The 22,260-nt window shown below is 37.9% G+C and overlaps 1 protein-coding gene across 2 annotated transcripts in view; it reads left to right on the top strand.

The window, feature by feature from the left end:
- Positions 1-261: 261 nt before the first annotated feature.
- Positions 262-22,260, top strand: part of LOC140994983 (transmembrane channel-like protein 3) — a 45,756-nt gene continuing 23,757 nt past the window's right edge. For both annotated transcript variants that reach the window (XM_073464854.1, XM_073464855.1), the window contains exons 1-12: positions 262-383; positions 4,228-4,374; positions 8,521-8,596; positions 11,099-11,180; positions 11,594-11,700; positions 14,022-14,120; positions 16,085-16,227; positions 17,845-17,992; positions 18,279-18,322; positions 19,601-19,748; positions 21,327-21,436; positions 21,546-21,624. In XM_073464854.1, the coding sequence (XP_073320955.1) occupies positions 262-383; positions 4,228-4,374; positions 8,521-8,596; positions 11,099-11,180; positions 11,594-11,700; positions 14,022-14,120; positions 16,085-16,227; positions 17,845-17,992; positions 18,279-18,322; positions 19,601-19,748; positions 21,327-21,436; positions 21,546-21,624 (1,305 nt within the window). The remainder of the gene's footprint in view (positions 384-4,227; positions 4,375-8,520; positions 8,597-11,098; positions 11,181-11,593; positions 11,701-14,021; positions 14,121-16,084; positions 16,228-17,844; positions 17,993-18,278; positions 18,323-19,600; positions 19,749-21,326; positions 21,437-21,545; positions 21,625-22,260) is intronic.

The following is a 22,260-nucleotide window of genomic DNA, read 5'->3' as shown; positions in this document are numbered from 1 at the left end:
TTTTCAAGTTAAGAACAGAAGTCGTCCGGTCTGCGTGGTGCTGTCCCTTTAAGCAGTCAGTATGGCTGTGATTGGACTGATGAGTGTGTGTGTTTCAGTCTGTGCTGCTGTGTGTCATGCTCCAGTGGGACTCCAGCTCAGCAGGTAGCTCCAGTACAGACCCTCCAGTCCAGTCAGGTAGCATGCAGGGTCTGCTCACACACTGACCTGCACACACTTTGAAGAACCCTGTCAAGCACACACGCTTTGAGCAGAGCCAGCATGAGTACAGTATCTGAGCCTTTGGTTGGCAGCAGCAGGTCTCTGTCTGCAGCCAAGAGACACAAAAGTATCAGAAAGAACTCCAGAAGGATTTATTCAGCCTACCAGGACCACCAGCAGGGGTGAGTGTGCTCACTCTTTTTTATCAATGTTCCTTCTATCAGGATATCTGAGCAGATACTCTGCTTTTCTCTAAGTGTCTCTGTGTATCAGTCTGTTTCTCTCACACTTTGTGGCTGTCATCTTTCTGAGCCTCAAATGACATCCTGTAGGTTATACAATTAGTCATTTACTCAATCTAATCATCTGGGAAAACTACAAAGAGTTTCCTGTGTGCTCTGTTACTCTTGACTTCCATTTTGACCTGGTCATCTTTGTGAATTTAGTCTGAGCTCATTAACTGGTTATCAAAGAGTTTGGCTCTGTAAATCGAAACATTGATCAGTTTTGAATAAATGATTGCTATAAAAAAGAAAGGCAGTGTATCTGCATGAATACAGTTCAAACGGAGCAAACCCAGTTTGTTATGCCATCAATCATTTGGTTCAATTTAGATAATAACTAGTACTAACTAATACGCCAGTAATTGTTTGGATGTGGGAACGCTGGCAAAAAACAAAGTGTAATGGTGATGTAGTTGAGTTATGGCATGCAACAGAAGTAATGCATGTATCTCATATATTTAAAGATGAAACACTCGTCACAGGAACGGAATATTCAAACTAACATCTCATCTTTAGCCAGCCTATTTTTCCTAGATATAACTGAAGTCAGTTTAACATCAGTATGAGATTTAGACCATTTACTCTTACTACTTCTTAAATTCTGTTACTGAGAATTAGCCTCCAGTTTAATATCTTAAAATATCTCTTGTTTTTTTCTCACTGCACTGTTCTTTCTGCAATAATCATCTCTTTAAATAACAGTAACATCCAAATGAAAACTTGATTGATTTATAAATGAACTAACACAATATCAAAAATGCGTCTCAGTGATCTAATTCAAGTCTTAACTCTGTGTGTAGGAGAAATAGGTTAGAATTCAGAGATCTCTAAATAGGAAGATATTTATTTTGGATGGGACAAAGAAAAGACTATTGTGAGCAGCAACATCGATCGATCCTCTGGGATCGATTGTTCTGTCTTTCTCTTATTTTTTTTAAATCGTATACACGTTACAGATTGACTCTCCTCAAAGGTTAGCAGTCTTCTTCACAACTCAGTTTTATTCTAAACAGTGATATAGATACATGACTGTTTCTAAAATGTACACAGCCTTCAGGTCAGAAAGTTATTACAATGTAATAATTTATTAAATATAAATATAATTATTATTATAATTATTGCAAGTGAAGAAGAGCACTGGACATTTCTTTCTGAAAGGAACTATATGACTTAACTCACTTATTCTAAGATGCTACACAAGCTATGTCATACGGGTGAAGGGTGGTGAAATGTAATTTTTGTATGACAGTGTTTTTTTTCACACATGATTTGGTCCAATGACCTTCAAGTTCTGTTGTTAATCTTTCATCCCTGAGCATGCATCCTTTTATGTCACCAAATCATCAGGTTTTTGCTCACTAGGCACTACTGGACGAGACATTCAGAATTCACATGACAAAATATTGATCAGCACTATTGGCTGTTAGGAAATGCATTATCCTGTGTTTGCATCATTTCTGGATTTATGACTTATGAATAAAAATCAGCCACTTGAGGAGGATGTTATAATTAATACATTAAAAAAAATAAATAAAGATGAGGAGTCAGAATACCAAGTTGAACTGATGAAAAGAGAAAGGTTCTAGATTTGGACTGTTTTCTGTTGTGTTCCCGCATCTCTTTAAAATTGTAATCCTGATATTGTTTACCATTTTACATACCAATATGCTCCTAATGAATCTCAGATTTCTTTTTGTTCTCTCGCATAAAACACACAGGTGTATTTAATTATTTAATTGTTGATGTTTGAGATAGGACTGTACACATGCTATTTCAAGGGAGAGGGTAACATTTGATTCTGCTCTGTTTTATAAGATTAATTGTAAAAAAAAATGTTTTTAGAAAATTACATCGTACAGCCTTTGGGTGCACATACATAAAGGTGCCATTTCCCCAGCCCTGTTTCCCAGAAATGCATCTGCTGTGGCAAACTAGTTGTATATATACAACTAGTTTTCAACATATATATATTTATATACACTGTGTGTATATATGTATCTATCTATCTATCTATCTATCTATCTATCTATCTATCTATCTATCTATCTATCTATCTATCTATCTATATATACACTGTGTGTATATATCTATATATCTATCTATATATATATACATATATACACACAGTATCTATCTATCTATCTATCTATCTATCTATCTATCTATCTATCTATCTATCTATCTATATATATATATATAGATATATATACTGTGTGTATATATTAGGGATGCAACAATATTCAATATTTTATCGAACTGTTCAATACGCCCTATTAGGTTCAATACACAAAGGCAAACAATACAATACAATACAGTACAATACAATACTACAATAATGTTTGTTGTTTAACTTGATTGGATAATGCATATGTTTTTTATGGAAGGCAATTAAGATAAGTGTTAATTTTTTATAATAAGGTTTGTGGTTTGACTATATCTGCTTTTAATTATTTTTACATGCAATATTGCCTTTGCTAGTGTGAGTAGTTTTATATAAAGATATTGAAACCGTACCGTTACCGTGGCCCAAAAACTGTGATGCATACCAAACTGTGGGAAAACTATATATATATATATATATATATATATATATATATATATATATATATATATATATATAGATAGATAGATAGATAGATAGATAGATAGATAGATGGATAGATAGATATAGATATATAGATATATATATTTATTTTTTAATTTTTTTAATTTTTTAATTTTGGTAAAATTATTACTAAATACATTTTAATGAGGAAAGTATAGACCTGACACTAACATAGGACTTTTATCCTCTATGGCAAAATAAACCCTATCTCCAAATTATGTTTGTATATTACTTAATTATTTTCAGAATTTTTCAGAATATATATATATAGTGCTAGAACAATAATTTGTGTGTGATGTGAACACAAACATCATTCAGCACATTGATGCTCAAACATCCGAGACTTCTTAACTGAAGCGTCATCAGGAGCAGGTGGACATGTCAGGAAACAAGAGCTCATAAAAAGCAGGTGTACCTGCTGATTGCTCAGGTGCATCAATTAGGCTGAAAGCAGAACTTCAGTGAAATGTAATTCATATAAAGTTAGCCTGTTATATAATTCAGTTCAACATTACATGTTGACAACTAATTTAATGAACTATTAATTGGTAAAAAAAAAAGAAGAAAATGTTGACTGTGATGAACTTGTGACTTATCCAGGGTGTACCCCACCGTCGCCCAATGTCAGGACCGGCTCCAGCCCCCCCTACCCCCTAAACATTATCACAAACCAAATCAGCCATGAATAAAAAAAGCTTAGTGGTAACCAACCATAACAGGATCTCACAGTTGGTGTGGACTGGATTGTAACCATTAACAGACAGGAGTTTGTCTTTAGGAAACTGTCCCCTCTGAGTAACCATCACAGCTGGAAATGTGACTCAGGTCTCATGTTAGTGATTTGATTATGACTGACAGTCAGATATCTGATCTCTACAACATCATCTGATCTAATTCAGATGTATTTTTACTTTTTGTAATGGATGGATAAAACTATTAGTAACAATATCCTAATAATGTAACATTTAGTTTAATTTAGTTTGCTTTTTTATTAAATAAAATGTAAGGGTCAGTCTCCCCTCGCCTCCCCTCCCAATACATTTTCATACAGTCCCTGAGATGACAATTTCTTTTTTATCTTTACGATGTAACAGCCCGAGCCATATTTTCATTGTGCCCCTGTGTCTTCTCCTACAGCTCCTCCGATGATGAAGATAAAGAGGATGAGAGGGTGGACAGCAATGACCCAGAAGAGATGTTCCAGAACATTCAGTACCAGAAAGAGATCATTGCCAACATTCGGACCAGACCATGGCCAATGAGACGCAAGCTTAAAGTCCTAAAGTACCCCACTGTTTGTTTGTTCCCTCTGTATCTGTTGAGTGCTGGTTTACTCTGCCCCTCCTCTTCTGCTCTTAACCACACTGTACAGTTGAGAAAGAGTACTTTTCCTAATGAAAGTGCTCTGCAAATAAATATGTCACTGACTTTACAGTGAGTGTGTCAAAACCCCAGCAGCTCCCCCACCAAACTCTCCAGAGGTGTATATACACAACGACACCCACATTAGTCTCCTATGAAGGCATTTTGGTAAAAGAAATTGAAAAAACAAAAACGTCCTGTCATGCCTTTAAAGGTCCACTGTGTAGGATTTAGGGGGTCTGTAGACAAATACAATATTCATAATTATGTTTTCATCCGTCTGTAATCACCCGAAACTAAGAATTGTTGTGTCCCGTTACCGCAGAATGAGCCTTTATATCTACAGAGTGAGGTCCTCTTCCACAGAGTATGCCATTTTGCACCGCCTTGTTTTTCTACAGGAGCCCAGAACAGACAAACCAAGCATATGTGTTGTTGTTTTTCAGGTTTGTAGCTGTCACTGTAGGGGAGGGTGAGAAGAGGGGTTTTTTGTTAGTTGGAGTCTGCAAGCACTTGCTCGTTTGGTTAGATGTAGGAAAAACATCGGGATGTGGGTTAAAATAACTATTATGTAAGTCTGGTTATGAATGCATGAACATTACATATGTAACTTGGTAACAGTACTTGGTGTGACTTTACTGCATTATTATTATTATTATTATTATTATTATTATTATTATTATTATTATTATTATTAACTCTTGTCCCTAGTTGGGCTTTTACATTTACGGCACAATTAAAAGATACAGCTTTCAATGGTCAGTATCATAAACCACAATACAGTAAACACACTACATCAACACACATATACCCTACATCATACACTAGTGAGTTCAAATAATTCACTGTAGCCTTTTGGTTTCACACTGGACACAATCAGTTTCCTGGGTTTGCTCTTTAAACTCCTTCACCTCACTTCCTCCTTTGCTGCCCTAATAAGTACTACAGCCACTATGGGTCGGTGCCTAACAAGAAACATCAATATGGGTTGTAATAAGCTGCTTTCACAATGGACTGAATGGTCGTTTTCTGATAAGGACGGGCTGTAGAAAACATAATCTGTGTTACTTTTCTCTCAAAACATATTTGATGTTGTACATTAGTTATACAAGAAGGTGATTTTGAGGTTGGTTATAGAGCCTTTGCAGCTGCATCCCAATGCTGTTTGCAACTTTGATTGTTGTTGTTGATTGATTGTGTTAATATTGACTGATTCATCATTTCTATTTCACGGCCTGACCATAGATTAGGCAGAGGACACATAAACATATAAGTGTATGGGTTTTTTTTTTTAAAGACATTTGTGTGTGGAGTATAAATGGTGCGCTGCAGGATTTAAACTGAGTTTAAATTTTTTTAGATATACTTTAATTTCCAATGACACGTAACCATTTGCGATGGTTTACCTTGTTACCATTTACCACAAACAGCTCTGTGGCACAAACTTATCGCTGCTAACATTCTTCTATGACCTTGTGGAGGTCCACATTTTTAAAGCAGCTTATCCCTGTGTTGTGATCAGACACAAAACTGTGTAGACTGTGTTGTAACATTCAGCTAAATGTCATTAGACTAGTAGATAGGGAACAGGCTGAGACAGGGAGAACCCGAGTAGATAGAGAGCTTCTAAGATGTGCTGAGTATGTGCCATGGATAACAGGTTTTATATGGGCAGTTTGTTATTACCGCAGAGGTTTTATTACCATCATCAGGGATGGGATGCAAGTCTGCGCTTTTACACCCTCTTTAATCTCAGGCTGAATGTCTGCGATTACTCCCGCTGCAATAACAGCTCGTATTTCACATCACAAATCAGGGATTTTCTGACAAATTCTAGTTTGAGTTATTGTAATTTTGACTCTTACCACAGCTCTCAGCCTAACTACTGGCGTGATATCACAGAATGAATCCATGTATATTCCATAATTGTAAAATCTACAGTTATCCACTGGAGAGTGTAAAATGCACGTTAAGTCTCTTCACTGACATGGCTCATAGCTTTCTGAATTGTCCCCGGTGCTGTGACAGGATGAGCTGGTTTCACTCCCTTATAGACTGTAAAGCTACAGAATCCCTTCAGACAGTTTATTTTATTGTGATCAGTCTGCTGTGACTGCTTTGCATTATAATTTTAAAATGTTATGGCCTTATTATTCAGCATAATGTATGTAAAGTATTAAAGAGTACATTTTAGAACACACAAATTTGTCACCTTTAAACCACAGAACAAACAAAATATTTCTACTGGAATAATACAGTCTACAAGAGGTGGACAGTATAACAGTAACAGTAAAACCATATAATACCACCCATTACATAAAATAGTTCAAGGTTCCAAATAATGTTAAATAACAATAATTACATGTGTTGCTAAAGTGGGTAATAAAGAAAATAAATACAAATTGGAAACACATTTCCTTTCTTTCTGAGATTGACACAAAAAGATGAATATTTGTGTGACAAAATAACTTAAACTCAAACATCCACACTAGATTTTCATTCCTACCACATCTCACCATCTCTCTCAATTGTCTGGATCTGGCTGGGTGTCATCATTGTGACCCAACTGTGGAGTTTTGGTCACAAGTTAACAAAAGAAATGAGGCGAAAGCTCCAAAAAGCTTCTGCTGGATTTGTGTTTAGGTTATTTGAGCACACATGACTGTTGACATGGCCAAGAACAGTGTCATGCTCAAATAGCAGTCGTAGCTGGAGTCAGGATGTGTAAAGCTTGTCATAAAGGGTTGTTTTGTTTGGCTAGCTGTCTTTATATGTCATGATTCATCTTCTCATCTCACTCTCACTTCTCATCTCCTCATCTCACTCGCTAATCCATTTTTTATTTTACAAAATACTAAACTCAAACCTTCTTAAAAGCAGAATGTTTGCAGAATTGACATTTATCCTTTAAAGGATAAGCTGGCTTTGTTACTTAATCTAAATACTGTAAGATTTGTGTGTTGTGCTGGTTCTGTATGTAGTGTTGGAAGAACTATTCAGATCATTTAAGTAAACATGGCAGGACCACAATGGAAAGTATTCCAGTAAGGGGAGACACTGCACAATTTTTTCACGTACTCGTCAATTTCGAGTTTGTAAGCTATTTTACTTCAATAACAAGTCTTCTTTCAGAGTAGTGGAAAGAAAATGTCCAAAATACACATTTAAGTGTTTATTTTGATTCATATGTTTATGCAAATGAATTTAATTAAATGGTTAAAATTTCCAAAAACAAAAACGAATTGTCTCAATGTACGCAATCAACTGGGGAAGTTCCATGGTGATATCTATCAGTGTTTTGCTTTTATTTATTATCATTTTTTTACGATAATCATTTTTTGCCTAAAAATGCATGGAATAATATAATAATTCATATCTTAAAGGCTTTTTTTTGTCTGACTCTGACTCTGAGCCACAATCTCCACTTCAGTAGCGCTTACATAACCAAGCTTTCCAGTTTTATTCCTAAAAAAATATGCCATAAATGTATTTCTTTTTTTAAGCTGGTAACAGTATTTTCTGATTTAAAGAGTGATGAAAGGACATATCCAAAATTACCTCTGTAAAAACCTTTGACTCTAATTTACAGTCTTAATGTCAGTACTGGGTCAGCTGGGGTTAGGGTTAGTTTCATGGTGATATCTTTAATACAACTCTTTTGCCCTGTTGAACTGTAGCATTAGATTATTGACAGTAAAATGTCAATAATAACTCTTTCAGTGTTTTCTGTTAGTTTCTTTGTTTTCTTGAGTGGTTGATTAATTGTAATGTACTCTGTACAGGAAATAATGGCAGCAACACCATTCACTTTCATATTGGGGTTATCCAGACCTCAAGTTCATCCATTATCATCTTTACCAGTATACCTCAAACTGTGCAATCACACTCTGACCCCCAATCATCATTCATTCTTTAAAAATATGTTAAAGTATCACAGTCCTCAGATAAACAGGCCAAAAGTACTCATCATCAAAAATGTAATGGAGTAGTAATAGAATTATAAATGTGAAGATAGTATGTGAGTAAATGTACTTAGTGAGCTTCCATCTGTGTGTGTTTGTTTCCCAGGCAGGCCAGAGAGATTGTTCTGAAGTATGAGGGCCGACTGACCAGAACCCGAGGATACCAGACTGCAGGAGCTGATGTATGTTCACTCCAACCATCCGCTGTCGTTCACAGTAGTTCTCTTTGACATGATCCCAGCTTTAAATGCATCTTTGTAGAGAACAGAAAATGGTTTGATTTGACATGTTCACTTGTGTAATATGTTGCATATGTTAACCTTCAAGGATGCTTTGCAACTTTAACCACCACTGATTGATGAAAATAGGAATACTAGCAAATCAGAGGGTGAATAGTAAATAGTTCCTTCAGTCCAGCTGGTTAAAATATTTCTTGCATTCTACAGGCTCTTTTTTAGAGATCCATTAAAGGGTAACCACCAACTAACAAATTATAGTGTGGTTACAGGTCTTTGAGAGTACTACTATAAAAAGGGGGAAAGCCTTTTGTGGCTCCAGAGGAAGCTGCATGTGATCTGATAAATGTCTGATGTCACTCGGTGGCTAAGTGGAGTTGTGGGTAATGTAGATATCACCTTTTTTTATTCCATGCATACTTCTTCCTTTTCAAAACCTGCTGCCTACATTACCCACAATGCACATAGTCACTCAGTGACATCACTGGGGGCAATTTATCAGATTACATGCAGCTTCCTCTGGAGCCACAGAGGCTTTAAAATACCTTTTTCACACATGCAGTAGTGCTCCCCAAGACCTGTAAACACACTTTACGTGTAAAGTTGGTTGAGTTACCCTTTAAGCATGGTGGAAATGCCCCTTCAAGGGTGGGCCAAGACACAAGATAAAATGAACCCAGCCTCTCAAAACGCCACAGATTGAGACAGATACAGCCACAGAAATGTGAAATTAAAAACAACTAAAAATCTATCTGCTCAGGCTGACTTGACATCCTTTTTCCTCCAGTGTGTCACTGTGAGCAGATTCAGTGAAATATGTGCTCTATACTGTACAGCCACAGCTTCATTTATTCTAACTGTGTGCTGCGTGGAGCTGCTTTGTGTTATTTCACTGCACTGCAGTAACTTGATGATCAGAGCCAGAATAATAAAACATGTTGGATTTCCTTTTCCTTCCAACACAGCGTTTCTCCTCCTGTAGGCAGAACACACACATCCTGTAGATTACTACATCTACTTGATCTGTCTGTCTGTATTTCATACACACATAAACAGAGAGGAAGACAGGCAGAGAGAATGAGAGCTACGCAGCCATGGCACAGCAGCATGAGTGAATTTATAGCCCTGATGTTATAGCTCAGTTTAATTAAAATGTTCAGGCTGCTCAGGCCCCATTAGAATAAATTGACTTTTAGTGAGCAGCCTGATGATGAGTTATTAATTCTACAGTTTGGCTCCTGGTTAATTGAAAATCAGAATCATTGGTCCAGCTGACCTTATCTTGATTAATAATCATCATCTCAGGTCCGATTTTATTTTTCATCACATCATCAGTTACATTGTTTCAGCTGCAACAAAATTACATTGAGAGTAATGCAAACTCTACAAGACTTACAATTTGTAAAGAATGTAATAACATGAAGATAACATTTTAGGCCAAAGACTGGCCTCTCTAGAAAAAACAGCATGGTTGTTTGCTCAAACATTCAACACACCTATCATTTACATTTACCAGATCAGACCTCTTCTCTTCTGTGTATGCTGATGACAGTTATGTCTCAACAGCAAAGGCAGAGGTGGTGTTTATTGTTATAACTTTGCAAAAGCAACAGTCAATGTTAGTGTTTTTTAACCATAACCAGAAGCCTAACCTTAACAGCGCAGTTTTAGTACAGTCAGTGGCCCAAACATTAACAATAGAGGCGTTAGATATGGCAGCATGCACTTAAGCCGGCATGGACCTGATAACTGAGCCAAGCATTCTGTGACACCACAAGAAACTTTGTGAAACACTGTCAAATATGCTGGGATAACATGAGTCAGCAGGTTTGACACTAACTTGTGAAGTCCATGCAGCTCAAGTGCATGAAGGGGGACAAACCAAATACTGAGATATTCTGACATTTATGGACCTTCTTCAAAGATTCAACACTTCAACACTGCAAAATGTACGTCCTCTGACCCTACCCTGTTAAGTCACTAATCATTGAGGACTTGTTACAAAGTTATTATGGAGGAAACTACCAAGCACGTTCATACTGCTATTAGATAGAGTCGCAGGATAAATATGATACATGCAATTATACGTTTTTATTGTGGTTTAGGTTTCTAGAATTCAATGTAAATAGTCACCAAATCTTTTAGTATTGAAAAACTCTTCAAAAATAAAATGTATAATCATTACAAACTGTTTCCTATCATCCAGTCTGATCAGATATGAAAACCAATATCTATATTTTTTTGTGCACCTTGAGATGCAAGACTGGAGTGACTAATGACGCCATTTTAATATGACAGATTTTGTATAGTTATAAAAGCAGTTCTCAGAGGTGAAGTTCACCCTGAACCATCACTAAATGGTCAGATATATCCACAGTCAGCACATTACGATTCCTGCCCGTTGTGGCAGTGTGTGTCTGTCAAGTTTCAGTGTTTCTCTTCTTGCAGCTGCTAAAGAAACTTTCCCGTGTGCTTTACAACATCGTGGTTCTGTTCATCCCCTGGGAAGTGAGGATCAAGAAAATCGAAAGTGAGTCAACAGTTTTCTCAACAGAATTAATTCAAGTAATTCTATTACTGGATAAAGCCCAATATGCTATCATTCATTTTGTTTTATATCTGTCCTGTCATATCTGAGGATGTAGTGGAGGGCAAGCCGCCCCACTCTACTCTCAGTTAACTTACCACTGTAGTACTTGACATACCTTAACCCAAATGCATTTTGTTCTGGACACTTGTCCACCGATTTGGTCAAACTGTAGGATGTTGGCCGAAGTCATGAGGTTGGACCTTTTCAGGTCACAGAAAGATACATTAAACTGTCAGGAAAATGTCATTTATATAACTTAATATTGGTTATGTGCAGCTATATAACTGTGTGTGTGTGAGGTGCATGCTACATGTCAGTCAGCCTCAGTCAGATGTGTCCTCTGTCTTGATAAGGTCACTTTGGGTCAGGCGTGGCGTCCTACTTTATCTTCCTCCGCTGGTTGTTTGGGATCAACATTGTCCTGACCATCATGACTGGAGCCTTCATCGTCCTACCAGAGGTCAGCAAGCCTCTGACACTGTTTAACATACAATTCTGCATATCACATGTGAATCATGTGTGAATAGTTGCCTTAACAGTGATTTATCATTGTGTGGTTGGTGATTAATTAAAGAGCAATCACAGTTTAGCTTTTTTTATTTGATTCTGTATACCATGTACATCAGCACAACAACAATAATTTGACATTATTGAGATGGTACGACTCAATTATTATTATCATTATCAGATATAATCAGAAAATGTTCTATAGCATTGCTTGGCTGGGTGTGTTTCCAGGCTTTTTTAGAGAGCGCAGAGTTAAATGTGTCACAAAAAGTTCAGAAAAGTACGATATTGTGAAATGATATGTGTGAGGAACTATTAATAACGATTAGCAGGACCAAATTTAGTCCATGACATGAACTGGGAGGTTTTAGGTGAGTTGGAATGGAATGACCCATGTATGAAACGCTTTCATTTAATGATGTGGTGTAGATTCAATCTCCAGATGCTTTGTTGACTTCTTCTCCTTTGTCAATGTTCTGTTCATACAGCATGTTCACTGATCACAGAGCTTGTAGCTGGTGATTCTGAGGCAGCTTCAGCTCAAGCAGTAGTAGCACAAACTGTAGATTAGAACAAAAGAAGAAAATGCTGCTGGATTTATGTTTGTCAGTGACCTGCAGACATAAGCAATTTCTCCAGACATGACTTATCCTATCATTCCCAACGCCTGACCTTATTCCTCCATTTATGTCTTTTACACCTCTCTCCCCCTCCATCATGTGTCGGGACAAACCTCCCACTGTCTCCCCTCACACACCATCTACTGTCTGTCTCCCTCTGCTTAATGAGTTTCATCATCCAACATCAAACATCATGGATGTTCGTCAGATTAGATGCCTGTGACTGTAAATGTTGTGACCAAGTCTGGAACGAAGGATCAGCTCAGTTATTCCTCACTTTTAATTTCTTGAGTCTGCCTTTTTTAGGGTAAGTCAGAGGCAAGAGTTCCGCATCACTATTTCATTGAATAACTGTGAGTCTATATCAGACAAAAACTGTCAAACATGGTTTTATTTATATTAATTTAAGCAAAGGTCCAAAAAGGACATATGTTTCAGATCAAGTGTCAGCGCCCTCTAGTGGCTTTAGTAATTATTACTCTTGTCTGACAAGTGCAAAGGAGAGATGTGATGCTGTTATAGAGTGACACAGTCTGCAGCTCTCCCTCTGAGCTTTCAGGGTGGAAAACATCAGTCTTTAACACAGCAGACAGCTGTTTGTTACCTGTTTCCTACTGATAGTCAGTGTTGGTTTCTTTGAGCCATAACCATGGATCTTCCCTAACCATAACCGAGTGTTTATTATCGTAACCAAACTTTCCCTAAACCTCTAAACCTAATGAATTAACACTGTGTATCTTCTGTGTTTAATCTATACACAAAAATGTAAAAATAACAGTTGATGATATTAGGAGGAGTTACCCAGCGTGCCGGGACTGTTTTTGACCCGTAACAGTTTATCCTTCTGCCCAGCAAGTACAAGTTTAAGTTGTTTATTATTATATGTACATCAAATACACTGAATTGTTAGATCTGTGCTGTGATGGAAATCTAAAAAAATAAAATAAGAAGTAAAGTACAGTACTCATGTAGCAATAGTAAAGTGTATTTATTGTAATGTAAGCAGGTTGTGCAGTATGTAACTGTTCTGTGCAGCATATACAGTTAGGTAATTTGACACAATTGCAAGAATAAGTGTTGGTAGTGTACGTTTCTGCAAACCACCGATTTGTTGAAATGTAACATTTCTTTAGGCTCAATTTTCAATTCCATGCTGTGACAGTGCTGTCATTATGGTCTGGTTAGGGTTAGGAGATGATTGTGTTTTGGCTGAAAATGCCTGGTTTTGTCATCACGGCTGGAAACTGTCCTGAGGCAGGCTTCTCGCCCAGTTTATCTCCACCACCATCCCCTCCAACTCCTGACAAAAAAGTCAGCTCATAAACATGTAATGTGTACACCATATATAATACATAAATGTCAATATGGTACACGTGACACAAATGTGACCATATCAGTGGTTTTCAAGATATGTTAACTGCCAACATTTTATTTGGTAACTTGGCTGGGTGTTTGGAGGTTTTTCTTTAGATGCTTCAAGAAAGTCTTGTTTTCCCGAGACTTATTCAATAACACAATTTTTCTCACCAGATTTAAAGTTTAAATTAAAGTAACTGCTATGTCCCCCTCTCTCTCCCTGTATATACAGTGGATGAAGGGTTTTTATGTATCACCATCATAATGTATTGACTTGGTGTGTGTCTGTGTGTACTAGCTGCTGGCGGGAGCTCCGTTTGGAACAACGAGGAGTAAAACTATCCCCAAGGAGCATCTGGCTTCAGCCCAGGACCTGGACACCATCTGGTCTCTTGGGGCAAGCCTCTCTTTCTTTTTACTGCTCTGTCAATAGCACATTACTAACAGACACAATGGGCCATTATTCAGACATTACTTTACTGCCTCCCTGACCTCTAATCCAAGGCACTATCACTCCATGATTGTCTCTTATGCATTAAGAAAATTAACCTGTGATCAAACACTGAATGAGCCAATTTTCATTCATTGAGGACATTCAAACACCTTTTCTTTATTTCTTCATTTTAACAGCTGTTTATCAGTCACTGCTGCTCTTCAGTGACACCACTGTCTCTCTCACACACCAGGTGCCAAATATGACACAAGAATAGTTCCTGTCCTGTCAAATCTGAGTGAAACCATAATGAACGTTAAAGTAACGTTATGTAATCATTTGTAATTTGTACAATTTGGCGCCCCCAACCTTTTCATATTTACTGCTGTGAATACAAATCTCAGGTTTCTGTAACAATTTGTCAGATGTAATGTATCGCTACATCGTTACGTGCTAACTACAAACAAAACTCAGCACATCATGATAATGTGATGTCTAGAAAATGTTTGTCTTGAAGTAAACATGCTGATCAGGCATTCTTGCCACGCAGCAGTCAAAATTTGCACAAACGTTACACACAACTCAGGACAGTCACAGCCCGCTAAGCTAACGTCACCTGAACCAGAGACTATAACACCTGTCTGTAGCATGCTACCAGCTAAACCTCTGTTGAAATGGGTTGACGTGGTTCATGATCAAAAACTAATGAGTGGATAACTTGACTAACTCAGCCAAACATCAAGCAAGTGCAACAACACAAGACATATAACTTAGCATGTGGCTAATATCACTGATTATTCATCAGCAACAAGTCCAGCTCCACGTCTGTCTGCAGCCTTTTATGGAGACGGCCTTCCATTGCGAAACCCCTCCATTCCGAAACACCCCCACTCCGAAACACCGATGTTCCGAATCCGACTTTCAAGTTCCAATTACTTCCCAATAGGGTTAGGGTTAGGGTCAGGGGTTCCCCAATAGCCTTTTCGGAATAGCGGGGTCTTTAGAAAAAATGGGAAACTCCGCCATTACGAAGAATGGAAGTCTATTTTCGGAACAGCAGGGTTTCGGAAAGGTGGGGTGTAACCACCTTTTATGTAGCGAGGCTGTCACCGACAACTCAAAGCCAGTCTGACACTTGTCACTGTGTCTTTTCCTCCATCAGCGTCCTCTTCAGTCTCTCCCCTCTGTCATGATGTCTGTAGAGGCTGCTGAGCCCGGTTCTGTTGCCTGCTCGCCCAGCTCCGGTTCTGCTGCCCATTCTGGTCCCACACCCAAAAATCTTGTGTGCTCTGAGCAGAGTCAGCTAGCAGAGCTAACCAGAGAGGAAACTCTGTAAATCAAATTTATAATCTGGTTTCACTGAAATCAGTGATAGTTGGTGCTGTGTGTGATGTACTGCTGTAAAGTTCTACACACTGTGATCCTACCCTCTCACTGAAGATACACAGTTTAGAAACAAGTGATAGGGAGGCAGAGTGACTGAGACAGAGACACCATTCACCCTAATACAAGTCACTGTAACATTAAGATGATCTGCTATTATTTTAAGGTAAAATAGTTGCATGATGTTTTCATGGCAATCTGCCCATTACATACTGTATGAATATTCGACATGACAGTGCTTTTGAAGGAAAGGTCAGGGAGTCACCACAAACATTAGAATTCATCCTCTGTGTACCATCTATATCACCTGCATATTAATGCAGACACTTGGGTCAGTAGTGGACCGAGTACAAGATCCATCAAAGAGATTTAGCATTCACAATGATTCTCTCTGTGCTTTGCTGTTAAAGTGTTGGTGTTCGACTGCATAGCTTTTGTACTCTAATTGTCGTTGATGTTTTTTGTCATGTACAGTCATCATGTACTGCACCTCCTAGAGTTTGTTGTGAATATGTATTGTGTGTGTGTGTGCTTGATCTCCACAGGGCTACCTGCAGTACTCTGTGTTATTCTATGGTTATTATGGCAGGGTGAGGAAAATTGGCAGTGCAGGGTACCGGCTGCCCCTCGCCTACTTCCTGGTTGGGATGGCTGTCTTTGCCTACAGTTTCATCATTTTGTTAAGAAAGTAATGATTACACCACTACAACTGACACTGTTGTGATAACGATTTGATGATGTATTAATGTAATGTTAGGTTGACGATGACTTGACCAGGTCGGCCGATCAGTATTGTGTCATGTCACCAAAACACTTGTTGCTCACTGTAAGGGTGACAGTTGCTGAATGGTTAGTCAGAGATTATTAAATTACTATAATGATCTGGTCACACCAGCTGATCTGCTCACAGGGGTGAAGTACATCTACACATTTTTTTTTTTGCTAAGGGCTGATTTTTATGGGACTTTGACATGCAAATTTGCGCTGGTGATCAACAAGTCATCTTGACAGTGATGACTTTAAAGGCTATTATGGTTTTTATTTGTGTTGTGCCTTTTTACATGACCCTGCTCTGCCAGATGGTTAGCAGCGACCGATACATGACTTTTGGCGCAGATGCTGATAACGATATTAGGGTGTAAAGCATTCCGATATCGATATATCGGCCAATAACCACATATTTTTGCAAATGTTGTTATCAACACTTGTGACAAAGATATGTAACAGAGGCAGGATATTATACAGTTCAACAACAAACTGTGTTGTCCTAAAAAACATCAATGCACTTCACTGGGAATTCAATCGTTACAAATAACCCCAAGCATATTTTTTTGCACTATATCAGACAATTATATGCTGACACTGATATATCCGTGATAGGCCAATATCGGCTGATTAAATGAGCCAGATGCTGTATGGTTTCTAGCGGACAGTTATGAGGCAGGGGTTGATGGTACAAATATTTGTCTCGCAGCACCACATGCTGATATGACCACACCATGTCCACTAAAGCCCCTGTAGTGTCCCCTTGAGGCAGTATTCATTACATCACACAATACAAATGAAGTGAACAGACTCAACCATATATTTAAGAATGATAATTTCATAGTTGTAACATTCTCAGAGCCTAGAGAGTGGTTTGTTTGACCTGAGGGATACACCATAGGAAAGGTATTTTAAGTGAATGAGGTAATCCCACGAATGATTTCACAGTAATCTACCTGTTAAAATAGACATTTCTTAGGGATGCACTATATATACGTTAAAAATCAGGCCAATAAATTATCGTCCTGATAGTGGGAAATTTACATGATCAGTTATTGCCTCATAATGAAATTGTAGCCTGAAAATAAAAGTGATAATACCAAACCAAATTGCAATGCAGCCTCTATATGTGTAGACTAGAGAGCCAAACATGTGGCCGGTGTGGATGTTTTTGTTTGTTTTTTACAAGACAACACAATTGTAATTTGCGATACATGTTCAACAAGTGTTCAGAGAGGAGGGAAAGTCTGTGAGCCTTTCTTACCATCAGCTGTGCATAAACCACAGGTTAGGAACTTCTTTATAAATGAGAAGCAGGTAATGATCCATATTGTGCATCCCTAACATAAATCATTTTTGTGTAAGCCATAAATGTAAATGTATTCTGATGTTGGTTAGGAAATCTGTCCAGAGACTGTTAATCTCACTCAGAACCAAAGTGTTGGACTGGCCGACTGACTAACATCACCATTCTATAATGTTGCTATGATAATATTTTGTCTGGTTTGATAATATGCTCTGAATGATAATACTCCTGCAGAATGGCTAAAAACTCTCGTCTGAGTCTGGCCAGTGCCTCTGATGAGAACTTCACGTTCTGCTGGAGGGTGTTCTGTGCCTGGGATTACCTGATAGGAAACCCAGAGGCTGCAGAGAGCAAAGGAGCTGCCATCGTCAACAACATCAGGGTCAGACACACACACACACACACACACACACACACACACACACACACACACACACACACACACACACAGTTTAAATTGACTTTACATGACTTTTTACACTGACATATATCTTTATTGACTGTCCAAGTACAAGGACACCTCTTCCCCCCCTAGTGTATTTCTGTATTAATGTATCTCCAACATGTACAGATACTATGAATTGAAAATTGTGAGACTGACTGTGTTTCACTCTTTATCACATAATAATATTAAATAATAATAATAATAATAATGTTTCTGTTAATAGGAGGCCATTGTGGAGGAGCAGGAAAAGAAGAAGGATACCAGTCTGTAGGAGTCTTTGTTATTCGTCTCTTGTTTTCTGTGCATGTTCTTGATTAGTCTTCCTCTGTTAGGTCAGCGTAAATAACCAAGTAGTGACTCCATATCCCTCTGCGCTTGTTTCCCCTTTGAATCATTTTACTGCACTCTGCATTTGAAATCAATACACACAGTGACGTGCACTCATCCAGACATGAGTTACAGAAGCTGAAAGTAAATCACAAAAAGGACATGACTGGAGTGGCAGAAGAGATTAAATGAGATGAATAAGTGCCCTGTATCTCCCTCCATATCTCAGCTCCACTGGTTATCCTCCACTCTGACATACTGTACAGGTGTCAGAGCAGGAGGAAGAACAGGTTTAAATCTTTCCTTCTTGTACTGTATGTACAGAGTCACCTTGTGTTTCTCCAGTCAGCCAACTCACATGCAATAGATTATTATGTGAATGTAAAGTATGTGCATACCTACTAAAGTCATACTTTAGTAAAAGTAAAGAGGAATTTTATAAAATATTACTTTGGTGAAAATGAAGATCACTTATATGAAGAGTACTCAAGTAAAAGTCTTAAAGTATCTGATATTAAATGTACTTGAGCATCAAAAGTAATTTTCTAGCAAAAAAACTTAACTAAAGTAAAAGTAAAGTATACATATTTTTACATGTCTGCATATACTGTATACTGTGTGTTGATTGATTATCGGTCTGGTCAATCATCAGATCCGATAGTTAGCATTTTTCAGATTATTGGACGGCTTTTTTTGTGTTTTTAAAAAAAAATCTGATCGTTGATGATAAATAATTTCATTTAAACATTCACTCATTTGGCTCTGATGCAACATTATCTGAAAACTAGTTATTAGAAAACTAGTAACTAAAGTTATTAAATTAATGTATTGAGTAAAAAGTACAATATTTGCCTCCAAAATGTAGTGTAGTGGAAGTATAACGTAACAGAAAATGGAAATATTCAAGTACAGTACAAGTACCTCAAAATTGTACTTAAGTACAGTACTTGAGTAAATGTATTTAGTTTAAACTAAAACTGGGTGGATGCTGGTTATGTGAACAGTAACAGTGGCAGCAGAGCGAGTAAAGAGTGTGTCATGTGAGTGTAGCGGCAGACTCAAGCTGACTGCCTGGACTACTTTCCAGCTGCCGTTACTTAATGTTTTGGATACCAATACATATATGGAACATTTTGAAGAACTATCAACTTCCTGATTTTTGAAAAGGAAATCTGTGCTAACTGATGAATGTGTTTCTGTGTTTGTACTCTTCTTCAGGGCCGTTCTGATCAGTCTGCGTATTTTAGCTAACATCCTGGTGCTGCTGTCTCTGGCCGGCAGCATCTACATCATCTACTTTGTGGTGGACCGCTCTCAGAAACTGGAGCAGGAGAAGCCGGAGCTGACGCTGTGGGAGAAGAACGAGGTAGCAGAGTGGAGCAGACATCATCATCATCATCATCATTAGTTTAATCAGATTATCTAACATACAATACAGTTCTAAGGAATCAATGAAAGTGGAGACCCGACACTGATGCAGTGCGAGATGTTGAATGTCAACTTCCATCCGTCAGTGAGCGTTTCATTCACTCAGCCTACCGAGTTTAGTGCTGGATCAAAATATCGTTTGTAAGTCATGTATAGTAAAACGATCCACCTCTGTGGGTCTGATTTAATCTTTGAATATTAAACACAAGTTTCTTTGTAAATGTTAGATTATATATGGCAATATAAGTAGAGTATAGCCACAAAATATATGAAAATATTTTTTTTAAATTTTTTTTTCACACAAGGAAATCCAAGAACTAATTAAAAAAATGACTAACAAAATGAAGTCTCTGCTACAAGAAACACAGCTGAACCCTCAGCAGTGCAGCCTCCCTGCAGATATAAACAAGGTAGAGGGGAAAATGACACAGGAGGTAACATCAGGAGTTCCATATGTCCGGAATGCAACATCAAACCCAAACCCAAGAAACAGCGAGCCAATTTTAATTACATTCTATTACATATTGTTTTATTATTATTAGGGTTCAAGCCTGAAGGGCTTGTTGCTGCTTTTGTTTCAGCCGACTGAGCTTATTGAGCAAAAACAGCTTGAACCTTCCTTATAGCTGCTTGCATCTATATTTATTATTAATATTAATCAGAACAAATGTTTAAAAAAAAGGATCAGTTTACAATGATAGCTATACATCACATCTTGTTGCAGTTTATTGTTATAGCCACAACTAACAATATCAGTTTCTTTTGATTTTTGTGCAGGAAAAGCAAATTATGAGGAATGTAACTGACACATGTGATGGAGTCACTGCTGGTAGTGTAAGGAGAGCTGGTGGGTCCTCCGAATGCTCAGATACTATATGGTGAATTAGGCTAAATTGTCAGCTCTGGTTTTGAGCTCATTCATAACAATTCATTATGTTGTCAGAAATATTGTCTGTGGATAGTGTGGAGGCGGGACGGTGCCGGTCAGAACATTACAATGATTGTATTTTCATACACTAGGAAGATTAATTTATTAAAGTGATTATATATGTTTAGAACAAAATTACACAGGTGCTAATTGTAAGAAGTTGATTGAGTCCCATTCCTAACTTGACAGAAAGTGACACTTTGAGTCTGTAGGACGGGTCGGCCCCCATCCCAAAGAGTCAGTTTTTGACGAGTTGGGAGTGAGACTCAAAAATAAACTTTTCTTGCAATTAGCACCTTTACTGACAATATTGCATATTCTGATTCTGCTGCTTTCAACACATTGAAGCTATATGATAATTACAGAGTGAAATATTCAGACTGACAAATCTCCAGAGGTCTTTGATTGTCATATTTGTTATCTTTTGAAACTCTGCTATCTCCACTCAAAAACTAAATCAGTTTAAAAATCTGTGAGTTTAAATGTGCTGATAAAGGAGGGACGGGGAAAATGTCTGTCAGTTTCAACCTTTTCTCTTTCAAGGAGGACCCTTCATGTCAGTGACGTTCATGTCCTTGCTCTTTCCAGGTTAGTGTGGTGGTTTCTCTCATCACCATGATTGCTCCGTCTGCCTTCGAGCTGGTGGCTCAGCTCGAGATGTACCACCCACGAACCTCACTACGCTTCCAGCTGGCCAGGTACTCCATCACTCCAACTGCTGCCTAATGCAGCACTAATTACCCATTATACAATACATCAGAGGTCTTACTGCACACTAACATTGGTCATGTATTTATGTCATTGCAGGGTGCTTGTTTTATACCTGGGGAATCTCTACAGCCTCATTATTGCCCTCCTTGATAAGGTCAACAGTATGAGCTCTGCTGTGAGTACAGAAACATGCATGTGGTTTTTATTTTAGTTCTTTCCATCACCTGGACCTTATTTTTGTAGCTTGTACTTTTCAGTTATGATAAGATCATTACTACTATATACTACTTTCAGTCTGCATGCCTAAGATCTGGAGATGTGGCCCCTGCACCTACATTTTCTCTGTGTTGTTTGGCCACAGACAGTTTTAGCTTTATGTACAGGCTTTGAGATGTCTACATCTGAAACTTGTGCCAGCGTACCCATACTTTAAAAATGGCATTTGAAAAACATCACATTATCTCTAATAATGGCCCAGTTACTTGTGATAATCATCGGACATCACTGTAAAGAATTTCTTCTGCATGGCACAATATCAGCAGCTGTAAGTAAAAAACTTCTAGTTCAACATTTTGAGAATACAGTATGCTGTTTACAAGTGACGTCAGAATGTTGTTTATCATTCTGCTTGTACTGTTAATGCTACTGGTGTTACTCTTTATAAAGTGGGACAGACAATGTGTTGCATTTGTTTTTAAAGCCCTCACTGTCTTTTTACTCGCTTACACCACTTCGTTGCTGTCCGAGGGCCCTTATCCAACACGCTCAAATGATTAGAATACGGTGCAAGTGCCGGCTGCAAGTAATTTTC

Source organism: Pagrus major, chromosome 4, assembly GCF_040436345.1.
Source record: "Pagrus major chromosome 4, Pma_NU_1.0".
NCBI classification, from domain to species: domain Eukaryota; kingdom Metazoa; phylum Chordata; class Actinopteri; order Spariformes; family Sparidae; genus Pagrus; species Pagrus major.
The sequence above is the reverse complement of the archived record's forward strand: the minus strand, read 5'-3'. Positions and strand labels throughout refer to the sequence as shown.